This window comes from Topomyia yanbarensis, chromosome 3, assembly GCF_030247195.1.
Source record: "Topomyia yanbarensis strain Yona2022 chromosome 3, ASM3024719v1, whole genome shotgun sequence".
In the NCBI taxonomy this organism is placed as follows: domain Eukaryota; kingdom Metazoa; phylum Arthropoda; class Insecta; order Diptera; family Culicidae; genus Topomyia; species Topomyia yanbarensis.
In genome coordinates, this window is record NC_080672.1 from 271,697,298 (window position 1) to 271,713,998 (window position 16,701).

Genomic DNA, 16,701 nt, shown 5'->3' on the forward strand with positions numbered 1-16,701 from the left:
TTCCTTATTTGCATCACAATTCACAAAGCTCGTCATTTAACGGTTTTAAATGAGGACACTTTTGTGCTTGTGTCGTTCAACGGAGAGCATCGTCGCACGCGTACGTTTCGCAATTCAGATTGCCCATATTTTAATGAGGTATTACCTTATTGATATTATTTTAATTATTATGTCACTTGTTCTCATTTATTTTTCCAGTACTTTACTTTTGAGATTGTTATATCCTGGGACGAGTTATTGAGGAAAAATTTGAGTGTAGCACTGTTCCAGCGAACCTGCTGCTCAAAGAAAAATCGATGCATCGGAGAATTTTCCATAGATTTGAAGACGATTTGGAATAGCCCTTGTAAGTTGCATGAAAGGTTTACAGAGAAGTTTTGCTAGTATAAGTATTCTTCCATTAGCCCACGCATTCCTGCATAAATGGGTTATCCTGGAAAACCCGTCAGCAGTACCATCCAGCAATGGAAATGTCGGCTTCCTTCAAATGGATCTCTCGATAGTATCATGTCACCAACGGTCGATCCCGATGGAATTCCCGACGGCGGATAGTGATATAATCGAAGAGTAAGTTTTTGTTAGAAAGTGCCTAGTATTCGACCAGAAGGTTACGTAACAGAATTGTTCCTTTAATTTTCCTACTTCGATGTGTTCATGCTTCTTGAATGGAGTGTCGAAACTTTTTCTTAATTTCACCAAACTCGTTTGTTTCCACAGTAATCTCCTAGCTCCACTAACGGATCATCAGAGTTTGCAGCGAGTTAAGTATTCCATCAGTATATTCCGAGGTGATTTCAAGCTAAAATCCGACTACGCTGTTCAAGTTTCTTTTGGTGGAATTGTGGTAAGATGATTTTTTGAGCATTACATTCTTTCGAACCAGGATCGCGATTTACAACAGATATGACAACTATTCCAATCCAATTTTCTTTAAAATATACGTGGGTTGCATTATAATAAATCTATACTTATACAAATTCTGAACCGATTAGAGTATACAGCTATATGTGTTTTAATGAATAATGAATTCGTTGCCAAACCATGTGGTTCTTTTCTGTTTCGTTAAACTTTAGTGACGTAACATTCTGTTTGACATTTAAGACCCTCATTCTATTTTTTCATCTCTAAATCATCTATCTCAACTAAAAATATTTCCATTGATCGTGGGCTCAGGTTAATTAATTTCTACCACATTGCAGGCCAGAACTAAAACGGCACAAAACAGCACAACCAACGAATGGAATGAAAAGCTGGCTTTTGTTGGCACATTTCCCTCACTGTCGCAAATGTTTGTTTTCGATATTGTTATCAGCGAGTGTTGTCACAGACGAAGCCTAGCCTTCGTAGAACTACCATTTTTCAAGCTATCGAAACAGATTGACAGCGTTTGTATGATGAAAAACTAAACCTACGAGAAATTATTTTAATTAAAACCTAAATTCTATTTTCAAATTAACAGACACACTTCCAACGTTTGGTCCATCCTATTTATACTTCTACCATGGCCATCAAAACTCAAAGTATACAGGCCGTGTGTTGCTTTCCATATCCACTGAAATCCTCCACAATCGATCAGATTCGCCACGGAAGTGTCACTCGACTTCGATCTCGACCTCGCTGGACACTGCTGCATATTGGACGGAGGAATGTTTTCTAATGAAATTAGTTATCCTGAATGTATTAGTTTTCGATGCATCTAAACCGACGAAGATCAAAATCACTTTAAGTTGTATAGGCAAGGACTCTAACACTGCAGAGCTAACAATGGATGAACTGCCCCTATCGAAAGTTCACCTTGCCAGTTTCAACGAACTAGTCCAACACCAGCGGCCAGTTCTAACAGTCAAATACCAATGTCCCGATTTTCGCTGGAAGCTTCAGACTATGATGGGTCTGCACCACGCATGGATACTCTGCAAGGATTTACTAGCGAAATATGATCTTTTTCGAATGGATTGCGGCACAGACAATTCAGATGTCCTAAAAACTGCAACCGCTGCATTGCTAATTGATATTGATGAAAATCTGAAGAAATCTGCAAAAATAATTTATACAAAATCAGACAAAAGATCTACAGACTGGGATCACAAGTGGGTGCTGCATGTTACTGAACAAATTGTAAGTACAGTATGAGGATTCAATAGAGAAAACCACAATTGACAATGACCCACGCCGTTACTCTACATGCCTAATTTTCTCTGCCGAATCTCAGCTTTTTTCGCATCCTTTGCCGAAATCTCAACATCTGATATCTCAGTAAACAATTTTTTCTGATATCTCAGTAAAAGTGACATTTGATAGTTGAGACTCGGAAAGTATTTCACCGAAAACCAGCAAACAAATTTCACTATACTTAGATCAGTTTCTAAATTTGCTGATCACACAGCTTTTGGAAAATTGACGAGCCGAATTGAGAGTGTAACATTATTTACCTTCTTACAATGAAATAACAGAAATAACATATTTATAACACTTAAAAACACATTGATAACACTATTCAATTGAATATGTCGAAAGTTTTTCTCATTTTTTTTCAAAAACATTGCGCACGAAAAAAAGTAAGTCGTGCAACATCACCATACTTGAGTCTTAGAACACTAGCTGACATTTGTTATTTACATCAGACGACCTTGAATCTCGAAAATTTGGGAAAAATAGAGGTCTGTTCAGCGATGCCGTGTGTAGGATTGTCTCCGATTCACTAGTGCCTCGATGATTCAAGCCGGCGATTTGTTACGCACTACTCGGAATAATCCTCGACGGTAAATTTTTCCTAGTCCAACGAAGAGCTCCACAGCAGTGGAAGATCTTCCTAAACCGATGCTATCCTGGAGAATATCGAGGTCATTCCTGCGATTCTGGGTGGAGGATGACTTCCATTTGACGGTGCCATTTCACGATCTATGGGCCTAGCCTACTCCGACGAAGAAATTTTTCGACCTCGACCATTTTCTCGAAATCGTTATCTTGATGCTGGTCGGATAGGTGCCGAGGTCAGTCCTGCGATTTCAGATGGAGGATGTCTTCCGGTTCTCAGGTGCCCCGATGACCTATCATCAATCCGTGCGCTCAGTTTGGTCCCCGGGGGTAGATCTAGCCTACTCCGGTCTCACCCGCTAGTCTCCTTTATCTCCCTTCGGCAAGCTGATTTGTCGAGTACTAAGGTCGGCCCGAAGATTCCGGTTGCAGTGTGACTTCCGGTTCGAATGACCCGAAGCCCTGTACTGCTATGTTGCTAGTTTCTTTGTTCACATCGCCATCTTGGTTGCAATGCTGACATAATCTGAACGACTGTTCTGTTTACCGCGTCCCATTTTTCTTCGTCCGTACACATTATTTGGACAATATTGTTTATGTTGACAATCTGACGCGTTTTCTCAGTATAACCGCACGTGATGCAGAACAGCCATCTTGTGTGGCTAAAGCTGTTCAAATACTTCTTGAAACAGCCATGACCAGACAAGAACTGCGGCATATTGAAGTTCACTTCACCGTGCGCTCCGTTCACCCACACCGACAAGCATGGAATTAATCGATGAGCTCATCGACCAATTACAGCGTTATCTTACTGATCTTGCTACTTGCTTAAGGTATCAGCTTGGGCTTATTTGTGGACCCCTCTCTTGCCGCGATCCTTATAACACTCGCTATCTCCTTCGAGTGGAAGCTTGATGGGAATCGTTCAATCTATCGCGTAGGCTGCCTATGATGCGATAGTTCAATACGCGCTAGACACCCGCATGACCATCAGCCTGAACGTGTTGTTAAGCCGAGATCTATTCCGCATCGTCCGCAGTGCCGTCATCCATGCAGGTTCTGCGTATCTGAGCACCTGCTGTTGAACGCCGAATTGTTAGACATGATTCGCGATAGTTCCGAGATTACTTTTATAACCTACCGCATGCGTGGTCGATGCGACTATTAAAACTTTGCCGATCGTCTATCATAACTATAAGTTGTCTAACTTCCCACTTTGAGTCGATAATACACTATCCGACCGCAATTCTCGCCTGGTGAACTGCCTTTCAGTTGCTTGTCAAAACTATCTCGGTTTTGTGGTTAGCTAGGGAAGGTTCTTCTCACTCATCCAGTCTTCCACAGCATCTATCACCTCCGTGGCGAGTACTTCTACTTCCGCTAGTGATTCGGCGATCACCAGGAGCACCAAGTCGTCGCGCGCACATCGGATCTACCTTTCCGGAAACCGAACTACATATTGTATTGGCCATACTCCTCTCCCCGGTTTACCTGGTTTCAGCAACAACACCAGCTTTTGTCACTTCCAGATGTCCAGATGCTACGCAGTCATATCCGGGTTCGTTGGGATTCCTGTTTGCAAAACCACGTTGAAGATGCCGTCTGGTCCAGGGACCTTTCTAGTTCTCAAAGTTTTTACCCCCATTCTCAGCTCCTCGTTATTTAGCAGAGCTTCTTCTTTGTAGCCATACTGAGCCTAGGCAGAATTTCTTGCTGATCTTGATTTACTCGTTAAGTGTGGCTCTGGCCGTCTTATACGCTGGTCTTAGAGCTTCTCTTTCAACGACATCGTGGACTGTCTGCATTTTCCTCCGGGATCGGTGACAACATGCCCGTAGGTCAGCAATCGCCGACTTCCACCAGATGGCTGGGTGGCGACTATATATTGGTTTACCCTATCTTGACGTGGCACAGTGGCACGACTTGTGACAACTCCCCAAAAATCAATGCCTTTTTTGCAAATATTTATTGTATTTTGCTCTTAATTTGAATAAAACTACCTCAAAATTTTTCGGTAATCGGATGAAAAATGAATTTTTAACATGCCAAAGCAAGTGATGTCGAAGATTTATGTTCAATTCATTTCATAAGAATTGTTTGTACCTCCGAACTTCAAATGGCGACATCTCAAGAACTACATTGTCGATTGGAGTAGTTTGGAAAGGAGAATGAATGTGTTAAACAATAGATCTGAGTTTTTCATGCAGAAATCATAAAAGTTTTTTTTTGTATTAAGAAAGAAACAGTTGAGGAATTGAATATCATATCACTAATTTATCATTACACGTCTTACGCTCTACTTTTACTAGTTTTGTCAACCATTTCTGCTATCCGATGTGACTTGCTACTATTATTAACGTGTATATTAACCCTTTAACGACCAGCGCATTTAAGCGGATTTACATAAAAATAGTCGAAATTCGAATTATGGAATCTCAAAGCTGATAATGACCCAAAATTAGTTAAAAATCCAAATTTTAGCCAATTTTTATAATTTTGTTACAACTTTGTACAGGAAAGTGCCACTGTAGTTGGTTGTATCGCATGCTCTTGCTAATGTTGTTTTCTGCACTAAAGTATAGGTGACTGAACTCACATCTCAACGCTTCAACTATCTTGTCGAACTTCGTTGTTTTCCACCGCCGCTCATTTGATTTGACTGTCTATTGCCTCTGATAGTGTATCGGATCGCCCGAGGCTGCAGAAGGTAACGTCAATAACTGATTCTCGACCTTCCCGGCGGTAGGTGTTGGTTTTGCTATCGTTGGCAACATCTTTGTTCAGCTAGACTATTTCCCTTTGAGTTGGTGAAGCGGCTGCACCATTCTAGCGTTGAAATCGGCGGCTATAACGAATGGTTTCCGATTGATAAGCTCTTCTGTCATCTTATGGAGCATTTCTGGGAATCGATGGATTGTGCGGAGGTGCGCAGCAGCTGCAGAAGCAGACCCCATTGATTTTAGCGATTACAAAGCCTTTATCTGCGCGATAAATCACTTCCTGAAATGGATATTTTTCCGTCATCCCAATCGCCTCTGATTTTGCGTTATCTGATATCCAGTTTCCATCGCTGGCCGGGATACTGTATGACTCCAAAATGACCGAACTATTGACACTTGAAGCACACTTCTGGTTGTTGAGATACACTCAGTGGACATACCGAGCAGCCAACTTTGATCTTCCCGATTTTAGTGCCTTGTTTGCTGCTTCGACTGGAAGCCTAACTGAAGCCACTTGCGTGTCGAAAGGTCCCTTTCTCATTCAGATCGTCATCTGCACCTCTCCACGCTCGAACTGTTCTTTCAAAGCTTCTTTTAGCTTTTCTTCCGACGATATTTCATCTACGTCCGCACATTGGATGGATGCCTCCAGTCACAAAGCTCACATTTCCTTTGTTTTGCCCATGGCTTTTACGAGGAGCTCTTCATAAGCCGAGCTGTTTGACTTCGGTTCTTTTTTCATTTCCAGGATTTGAGCCCAGCTCCTGAGTACCGAGTTCATCCGCATTGCGCGCAGTATCTTCTCGTTCGAGACATCGTTAGCTTTGACCTTCACCTTTGTTTCGTCCCTTGAAGAGCTTTCGTTTTTCGAACCTATCCTTATTGTTCGCCTTCCGTTGTGCTGCCGACGACTTCCCATTTGGTGTTTTTACCCACCTTAGGCGCTGCTTCGTTCGCTACACGTTCACCTTTGCCGGGAGTCTCCTGGTGTTTATCGAAACCTCCTGGTCTCACGTCACCTGGTGAAGCTCCTGGTCTCTTCAGCATTTTTTTATAAGCTGTAGAGCCTTGATCATCCACTGCGACCATTTAAAGGAATATTGTGGTATAACTTAATTTGATGTTATCCCTCGGCATGATACTGTACCTTGATGTGGTCCGGGGGCTTTTCCACCAAAGCAGTATTACAGTGATTATATCACAGAAACTTGGGATACGATTATTTTCTTTTTAGTTAAGCTACATTGTGATCAATTTTAGTACTTAACTAGGCGACCTTTATTATCCACTGCCATGGTCAAATAATATACAATGTGGGTTTAGGGCCCAATTCTCTCTGCAGGCACCTTTCTTTTGTTGCTATATTTACAATTAGATCCAAGCTAACACTCACTAACACAAACCGTTTATTCTCTCATATACACTAACAATCTCTCACTCCAAACGTACAAACGTGGCCTACGCGATAACACAAACCTGGTCACAAATACGAACGCCCGCAATCTCGCCAATATTCAAACACCCCGATTGATTAGGTGAACGTTTGAACCTAAGAACCTAAGCTCGCGCAATCATGAATCGGTCACGTCCGGAAGTCTCCGCCCTTGATCCTAGCAGCCCAAATTCATGCCTTTAGTTGGTCCAATAGAAATAAAAATTAGACAAGACGTCCAAGCGCGATCATTGAAGAATACGCGAACATGCGAATGGCCACACGCTTATAAAAATAATGTGTCCACGCGAAGTTACATACATACTAGCACACGCGACAAAAAAGTCCACATACAAACGCTCGAGTCCTTCGTGATCATCCACGCACAATAACATCCACGATCTCGTAAAAATTTTAACACCCCGGTGACTAAGTGAATGGTTTGGCACTTATAAATTAACAATCCCGGTCTCGAGAGTGAACCTCCAAATGCCCGTGTTCACGCGATCATGAATCGGTTTCGTCCGGAATCCCTTATTCTCGGCCCTAGTAGCATAAGTCCAGGTGGTCCAATCAAAAATATAATGCACATATCCACTAAACTACATAAAAATCGAATGTACACACACAAAGTCACATACAGGCGACAAACAAATATAAACATTCTTGAGCCCTTCGCGACCATCCACGCAACCTATCGCTCTTCCAGACATTATAACATCCCGGTGATAATATGAACGCCTCAGTACTTGTAATCACTCAAACGCAGTCTCAAGCGTGAACCTACAGTCCCCCGCACTCGCGCGATCATGAATCGTTCACGTCCGGAAGTCTCTATCCTCGATTCCAGAAGTCTAGGATCTTGCCTTCAATTGAATCAATTAAAAAGAAAGCTCTCATATACACTGGACGACACGGTCCATGGCGACATGACCGGGAAATCTAGTGATATGGAGTAACTCACTCCCTGTCAGAATGTGATCCGTACACCGAAAACTAAATATCAGAATGACGGTCCGCGTGGCACATACACACAAGCACAGGCGACAAACACGTCAACAAACGATACTTCAGCTCTTCGCGGTCATCTACGTACACCTACATTCGCGATCGCAACACTCCGGTAAAAACGTGAACGTTTTAGTACTTACGAAGTTACAAACGCGGTCTCAAACGCGAACCCGCAAATGCGCGCGATCATGAATCGGTCACGTCCGGAAATCTTTATCCTCCATTCTAGTAACTTAGGTTCATATATTCAGTTATACCAATCGAAAAATAAATCTCATATCCACAAGGTAACACGTTCCTTGGCGACATGACTGAGAACTCTAGTGAAATGTAAGAACCCACTTTTTTCTAGAATCTGAACCGCACACGAAAAATTAAGTATCAAATTCACGGTCCGCGCGCGATCATTCTAGAATACACGCGAATATGCGAAAGCGAACGGCATTTATATAGAATTTATGCACGCGCAGTTACATACACGTTAGCAGACGCGACATACAAAGGCACACGCGATCGAACACGTTAACGTACAAATGCTCGAGCTCTTCGCGATGATACGCGCGATTGCGAGTCCCTACGCCCGCACATACCTGAACCGTACAATGAATATCACATTCAGAATCACGGCCCGCTGTCTCGTCTGCAAATTGTAGTATGTGATTCTGACGGGGAGCCCTTCCGAGAACCTAGCTCTACAGCTCCAGTAGGACAACTCTCAAAAAAAGAAAAAATAAGATAGATCAAGAAAAGTCAGATATAATACAGACAATGTACTGACTTATGGACGGACATATCTTTCATACCCTTCCTAGTCCATCATCCCTTCTTCTACTATGGAGTGCATGTCGTCCGCATGGACCAGCTCAGCCATTACCCAAACTATCCACCTGACCCGTACCAGGACTGACTTAACTATAACTGTTCCACCTGGTTTCGAAGAAAAAAAAATAACTCAATTTGATGTTATGCGCCTCAGCTTTCCCTTCAGCATAGAGAGGGACACGACTTCCGTTCCCTGGGGTTTATCATTCGCCTCATAAGTATCCCTCACTTTTGATTGTGCCACTTCCATGGACTTCTTGGCTATCGACAGCTCCATTTCGGTTCTTTCCGCTCCAAGGTTATCCATTCCTTGACGGCCAATCCGACCGGTGTCTTGATGTCCTTGTACACATTACTCCTTTTGTCAACAATGTTGTGCAGTTCGTCCACCATTTTTGTAGCTACCGCTTCACTAGGCAAACTTGCTATTTTCAACCAGACGCTGCCTCCTGCTTTTGCTGCTTCTGTTGAAGCTGCGGTTGCGGCTCAAGTGTTGTTGAGGCTACTCCTGTTGTTGAAGCTGCGCCTGCTGTTTCACCTGATCGTGCTGTTGTTGCACTGATTGGCTTTTCCGAGGCGGTTAGCTCGTTATACCACTTTCGGCGAAGGGATTCGCCGCGCCTACTTCATATGTGTGGGATTCTTGCTCTATTTTATTTGGTCCAACAATTTGCTGGTTGGCGCTCCGGTTAGGCTAGAGTGATTTTATTGCTAAGATCTTTGTTTTATAACATCTAAGAATCTTAGCAGGAGCGCTTCGTCAGCGCTGCGTACGGAATTAGGGCACTTTCAAAAGCGGTATATCGCTCCCATAAGCTGATATTGAATTTTTAGATGATCGGGCATCCGGTTCCGGAGTTACCGGTTGAAGAGTGCTGTCACACAGCAAATTCCCGCATAAATTTGTACCACCATGATACCCAAATCATGTAGTACATATTAGAATGGGTGCAGCATTAGTGGGATTAGCGGGTCTAGATCATTAACCTTCAAACTACCAAGCCCTCTTCGATACACCAAAATCGACGTTCTTTTTGCCATAACTTTTTTTCTGTTTAATCGATTTTGATGCAGTTTTTTGCAAAAGAACCGGAAATTATTCCAATTTTCGAAAATGCGTTAAAAATCGTATTCGGAGCTACGACCCCGGAGTAAATCCAGATTGCAGTGGGGTACCAACTTTTGGCCATTTTTAGTTTTTCATACATATTTTCAAAACAACGCTAGAATTCAACATTTTTCGACAAGAATTTGTCAGAATTGACCTTCTTGCATAATAATTGCACTTCATATATTAGTAATACGAATTGGCCAGTTCCTGGGAGCGGTTCCCAAAAGTGGCCATTCATGAGCTTACATTGCATATGCTTTATTATAACAGAAACACTAATTTATTTCAACAAATCTTATCAAATCGTCTACTTAGTATAGCAAACAATTAATTCAATAAAGGTTTAATATAGATTTGCCACTTTCTGACCAGTTCCGGGAATTCCGGAACACGGTTCCCAGGTCAAAATTTATTTTTTATGATAATTGTGGAATGCGACACATCAAAAAACATCAACTCGATGATCTATGAAGAATGCAATCACATTCGAAGGCATCTGGACACATGTAGACACTTGATGACCAGTTCCGAGAATTCCGGAACACGGTTCCCGTGTCAAATTTTTTTTATAATAATCATGGCATGCGGCACATCAAAAAACATCAACTCGATGATCTACGAAGAATGCAATCATATACGAAGGTATCCGGAACCATGTAGACACTTGATGACCAGTTCCGGTAATTCCGGAACATGGTTCCCAGGTCAAATTTTATTTTTAATATAATCATAGCATGCGGCACATCAAAAAACATCAACTCGATGATCTGTGAAGAATGCAATCATATACGCAGGCATCCGTACACTTGTGGACCATTGATGACCAGTTCCGGGAATTCCGGAACACGGTTCCCAGGTCAAATTTTATTTTTATGATGATCATGGCATGCGGCACATCAAAAAACATCAACTCGATGATCTATGAAGAGTGCAATCATATACGAAGGCATGCGGATACATACGGACACTTGATGGAGAGTTTCGGGTATTCCGGAACACGGTTCCCAGGACGAATTTTATTTTTATGATAATCGTGGCATGCGGCATATCAAAAAAACATCAACTCGCTGTTCTATGGTGAATGCAATCATATACGAAGGCAACCGGATACATACGGACACTTGATGGAGAGTAACATAACCAAACAAATCAATTGGATGATTTACGAGGAAAGCAGTCATATATGAAGACATCCGGACACATGCGGTCTATTGATGTTGTGGTTCCGTGGATTCCAGAATACGGTTCCTTGGCCGATATATTTTTCTGTAAGATCTGTAATATATTTAAAGCAAAGCCTTGATACTACACTCCGTTACGTAACTTATTTTTTAAAGTTTTACCCAAAATAGCGCGGTCGCATTTTTGGTTTTGAGCTAACGCTCTCTTGTCCAAAAACCATCCTCATGTACATGCAGTAATTCGCACACAGTGATTGAGTGCAAATATCAACGAACCACAAAGAGATAAAATAGAATTGGATAGTCTTTTTTTACCACCACACCCCTCTCTCAACCCACATTATTGACATTTTGTTTTTTTGCGCCGGCTTTACCCTCTACTCCTATAACTATAACATCACCAATACCATACAATGGAATAGTAAACTTCATATGCGTGATGAACGATATTTTTTCCCCGTTGGAGTGGTTAAAAAAAATATCGTTCAGCTTCTCAACCTCATCTTTACCCCATTTTTAGTGCCAATTTGATTTGCCTTTTTAGGAAAATATTTCTCAGCGATCATGATCAATGCTGAAATTTGTGGGAAGTCAAATGAGAAACTCATAAGTAAAATATCACAGTATAAGTAACCACAAGTCGCCACAATACAGTTATTTGTCTCCGATTTTCTTATTCATACTAGACATGTTTGTAGACATGGTATTCAGGAGTGACATTAAGTTTATACGGGAAATGTTGTGATAGGAGCCCAAATTTGGAGCGATGACACACTCACATGCGTCTGCTATAATCCGCACAGCTTATGAGCAACAAAACAAATGCTTTTCTGCTCCAGAGTATTTGTTTTGTGTACTACGGTTTCACAGACCATTAGCAATCGTTCCTTAACGAAAGGAAAATAAAGCGTGTTCCGGAATTCACGGAACCGGCCATCAAATGTCCGTATGTGTCTGGATGACTGCTTTCTTCGTAGATCATCGAGTAGGTGTTTTTTTTGATGAACCGCATAGCTCAACTCGAAAACAAAAAAATCGAATAAAAAATTTCGTACTGTGAACTGTGTTCCGGAATTCCCGGAACTGAGAATCATGTGTCCAGATGCCTTCATATATTATCATGCTCATCATGGAAAACAAAATTCGACCCGGGAACCGTGTTCCGGAATTCCTGAAACCGGTCATCAAGTGTCCGCTTGTATCGATGCCTTCGTATTCTTCATAGACATCGAGTTGATGTTTTTTGATGTGTTCTTCATAGATCTTCGACTTGACGTTTTTTGATGTGCCTCATGTCATGATTATCATAAAAAACGAAATTCGTCCTCGGAACCGTATTCCGGAATTCTCGGAACCGGGCATCATGTGTCCGTATGTGTACGGATGTCTTCATACATGATTGCATTCTTCATAGATCATCGAGTTGATGTTTTTTGATGTGCCACATGCCACGATCATCATAAAAATAAAATTTGACCTGGGAACCATGTTCCGGAATTCCCGAAACTGGTCATCAAGTGTCTACATGTGTACGGATGTCTTCATACATGATTGCATTCTTCATAGATCATCGAGTTGATGTTTTTTTATGTGCCGCATGCCACGATTATCATAAAAATAAAATTTGTCCTAGGAACCGTATTCCGGAATTCCCGGAACTGGTCATCAATGGCCCACATGTGTACGGATGTCTTCGTATATGATTGCATTCTTCATGGCTTATCGAGTTGATGTTCTTTGATGTGCCGCATGCTATGACTATCATAAAAATAAAATTTGACCTGGGAACCATGTTCCGGAATTCCCGAAACTGATCATCAAGTGTCCGTATGTGTCCGGATACCTTCGTATATGATTGCATTTTTCATAGATCTTCGAGTTGATGTTTTTTGATGTGCCTCATTCCATGATTATCATAAAAATAAAATTCGTCCTGGGAAGGGGTTCCGTCCTGGGAACCGTGTTCCGGAGTTCCCGAAACTCTCCATCAAGTGTCCGTATGTATCCGGATGCCTTCGTATATGATTGCACTCTTCATAGATTATCGAGTTGATGTTTTTTGATGTGCCGCATGCCATGATTATCATAAAAATAAAATTTGACCCGGGAACCGTGTTCCGGAATTCCCGTAACAGGTCATCAATGGTCCACAAGTGTGCGGATGCCTTCGTATATGATTGCATTCTTTACAGTTCATCGAGTTGATGTTTTTTGATGTGCCGCATGCCACAATTATAAAAATAAATTTTGACCTGGGAACCGTGTACCGGATATCCCAGAACCGGCCATCAAGTGTCCGTATGTGTCTGGATGCCTTCGTATATGGTTACATTCTACATAGATCATCGAGTTTATGTTTTTTGATGTGCCGCATGCCATGATTATCATAAAAATAAAATTTGACCCGGGAACCGTGTTCCGGAATTCCCGGAACTGGTCATCAATGGTCCACATGTGTACGGATGTCTTCGTATATGATTGCATTCTTCATGGCTTATCGAGTTGATGTTCTTTGATGTGCCGCATGCTATGACTATCATAAAAATAAAATTTGACCTGGGAACCATGTTCCGGAATTCCCGAAACATGTTCATCAAGTGTCCGTATGTGTCCGGATACCTTCGTATATGATTGCATTTTTCATAGATCTTCGAGTTGATGTTTTTTGATGTGCCGCATGCCATGATTATCATAAAAATAAAATTTGACCCGGGAACCGTGTTCCGGAATTCCCGTAACTGGTCATCAATGGTCCACAAGTGTGCGGATGCCTTCGTATATGATTGCATTCTTTACAGTTCATCGAGTTGATGTTTTTTGATGTGCCGCATGCCACAATTATAAAAATAAATTTTAACCTGGGAACCGTGTACCGGATATCCCAGAACCGGCCATCAAGTGTCCGTATGTGTCTGGATGCCTTCGTATATGGTTACATTCTTCATAGATCATCGAGTTGATGTTTTTTGATGTGCCGCATGCCATGATTATCATAAAAATAAAATTTGTCCTGGGAACCGTATTCAGAAATTCCCGTAACTGGTCATTAATGGTCCACATGTGTACGGATGCCTTCGTATATGATTGCATTCTTCATAGCTCATCGAGTTGATAATTTTTGATGTGCCGCATGCTATGATTATCATAAAAATAAAATTTGACCTGGGAACCATGTCCCGGAATTCCCGGAACTGGTCATCAAGTGTCCGTATGTGTCCGGATACCTTCGTATATGATTGCATTTTTCATAGATCTTCGAGTTGATGTTTTTTGATGTGCCTCATTCCATGATTATCATAAAAATAAAATTCGTCCTGGGAAGGGGTTCCAGAATTCTCGGAACTCTTCATCAAGTGTCCATATGTATCCAGATGCCTTCGTATATGATTGCATTCTTCATAGATCATAGAGTTTATATTTTTTATGTGCCTTATGCCACGATTATCATAAAAATAAAATTCGTCCTGGGAACCGTGTTCCGGAGTTCCCGAAACTCTCCATCAAGTGTCCGTATGTATCCGGATGCCTTCGTATATGATTGCACCCTTCATAGATTATCGAGTTGATGTTTTTTGATGTGCCGCATGCCATGATTATCATAAAAAGAAAATTTGACCCGGGAACCGTGTTCCGGAATTCCCGTAACTGGTCATCAATGGTCTACAAGTGTGCGGATGCCTTCGTATATGATTGCATTCTTAACAGTTCATCGAGTTGATGTTTTTTGATGTGCCGCATGCCATGATTATCATAAAAAGAAAATTTGACCCGGGAACCGTGTACCGGAATTCCCGTAACTGGTCATCAATGGTCTACAAGTGTGCGGATGCCTTCGTATATGATTGCATTCCTAACAGTTCATCGAGTTGATGTTTTTTGATGTGCCGCATGCCACAATCATAAAAATAAATTTTGACCTGGGAACCGTGTACCGGATATCCAAGAACCGGCCATCAAGTGTCCGTATGTGTCCGGATGCCTTCGTATATGAATACATTCTTCATAGATCATCGAGTTGATGTTTTTTGATGTGCCGCATGCCATGATTATCATAAAAATAAAATTTGACCCGGGAACCGTGTTCCGGAATTCCCGGAACTGGTCATCAATGGTCCACAAGTGTACGGATGCCTGCGTATATGATTGCATTCTTCATAGATTATCGAGTTGATGTTTTTTGATGTGCCGCATGCTATGATTATATTGAAAATAAAATTTGACCTGGGAACCATGTTCCGGAATTACCGGAACTGGTCATCAAGTGTCTACATGTGTCCGGATACCTTCGTATATGATTGCATTCTTCATAGATCATCAAGTTGATGTTTTTTAATGTGCCGCATACCATGATTATCATAAAAAAAATTTGACACGGGAACCGTGTTCCGGAATTCTCGGAACTGGTCATCAAGTGTCTACATGTGTCCAGATGCCTTCGAATGTGATTGCATTCTTCATAGATCATCGAGTTGATGTTTTTTGATGTGTCGCATTCCACAATTATCATAAAAAATAAATTTCGTCCTGGGAACCGTGTTCCGGAATTCCCGGAACTGGTCAGAAAGTGGCAAATCTATATTAAACCTTTATTGAATTAATTGCTTGCTATACTAAGTATACGATCTGATAAGATTTGTTGAAGAAATTAGTGTTTCTGTTATAATAAAGCATATGCAATGTAAGCTCATGAATGGCCACTTTTGGGAACCGCTCCCAGGAACTGGCCAATTCGTATTACTAATATATGAAGTGCAATTATTATACAAGAAGGTCAATTCTGACAAATTCTTGTCGAAAAATGTTGAATTCTAGCGTTGTTTTGAAAATATGTATGAAAAACTAAAAATGGCCAAAAGTTGGTACCCCACTGCAATCTGGATTTACTCCAGGGTCGTAGCTCCGAATACGATTTTTAACGCATTTACGAAAATTGGAATAATTTCCGGTTCTTTTGCAAAAAACTGCATCAAAATCGATTAAACAGAAAAAAAGTTATGGCAAAAAGAACGTCGATTTTGGTGTATCGAAGAGGGCTTGGTAGTTTGAAGGTTAATCAAAGTAGGTTTAATAACACTGACCACCTATAACGGAACTCGCCAAGTTCCTATGGCAATATAACACCACTTTCTCAGCAAGTTTTTAACCGATTTTCACAATTTCGAATGAAAGATACAATACTTCCATTGACTGATATTAAATTTCATTCAGATCTGCTTTTTGGTTCCGGAGTTACAAATTGGTTACTGCGGTCACAGGAATTTCCCATATAAACCAGGACAATCGTAATAAAAAATCCAATTACTGATGGCTAATCAAAAATTCTTTGAATATGTTGTGCGCTATCGACAATTCCGGGAATTCCGGATTCCGAGCATATTCCAGAATTAAAGTCACATCGGTTCTTCGGTGATGACTGAGCCGATATAGCAGATTAACATCTCATACCTGTAAGTTTTTTTTTATTCAATTTTTGTCCCTTCTGAAAGTTTTAAAGCCATGTTTTTTTCAAAATTTCAAAATCTTATGTTAGAATATTACCAATGCATTGATTTCTAACCAACTTCTAACTAACTGATTTTAGGCACATATATGTTCACAAATAAATACATGGAGGTTCAATTAAGCTAACTTTCGATAAAGCCAATATCAGTCAGGTCAAAAAACCCA

The 16,701-nt window shown here is 41.2% G+C and overlaps 1 protein-coding gene across 1 annotated transcript in view; it reads left to right on the forward strand.

The window, feature by feature from the left end:
• The first annotated feature begins 447 nt into the window (after positions 1–447).
• The window catches only part of LOC131687927 (otoferlin), a 39,369-nt gene continuing 23,115 nt past the window's right edge, over positions 448–16,701 (forward strand). Inside the window, exons 1-4 of the mRNA XM_058972024.1 lie at positions 448–567; positions 718–844; positions 1,200–1,389; positions 1,460–2,118. Of these exons, the coding sequence (XP_058828007.1) occupies positions 488–567; positions 718–844; positions 1,200–1,389; positions 1,460–2,118 (1,056 nt within the window). The 5' untranslated portion in view covers positions 448–487. The remainder of the gene's footprint in view (positions 568–717; positions 845–1,199; positions 1,390–1,459; positions 2,119–16,701) is intronic.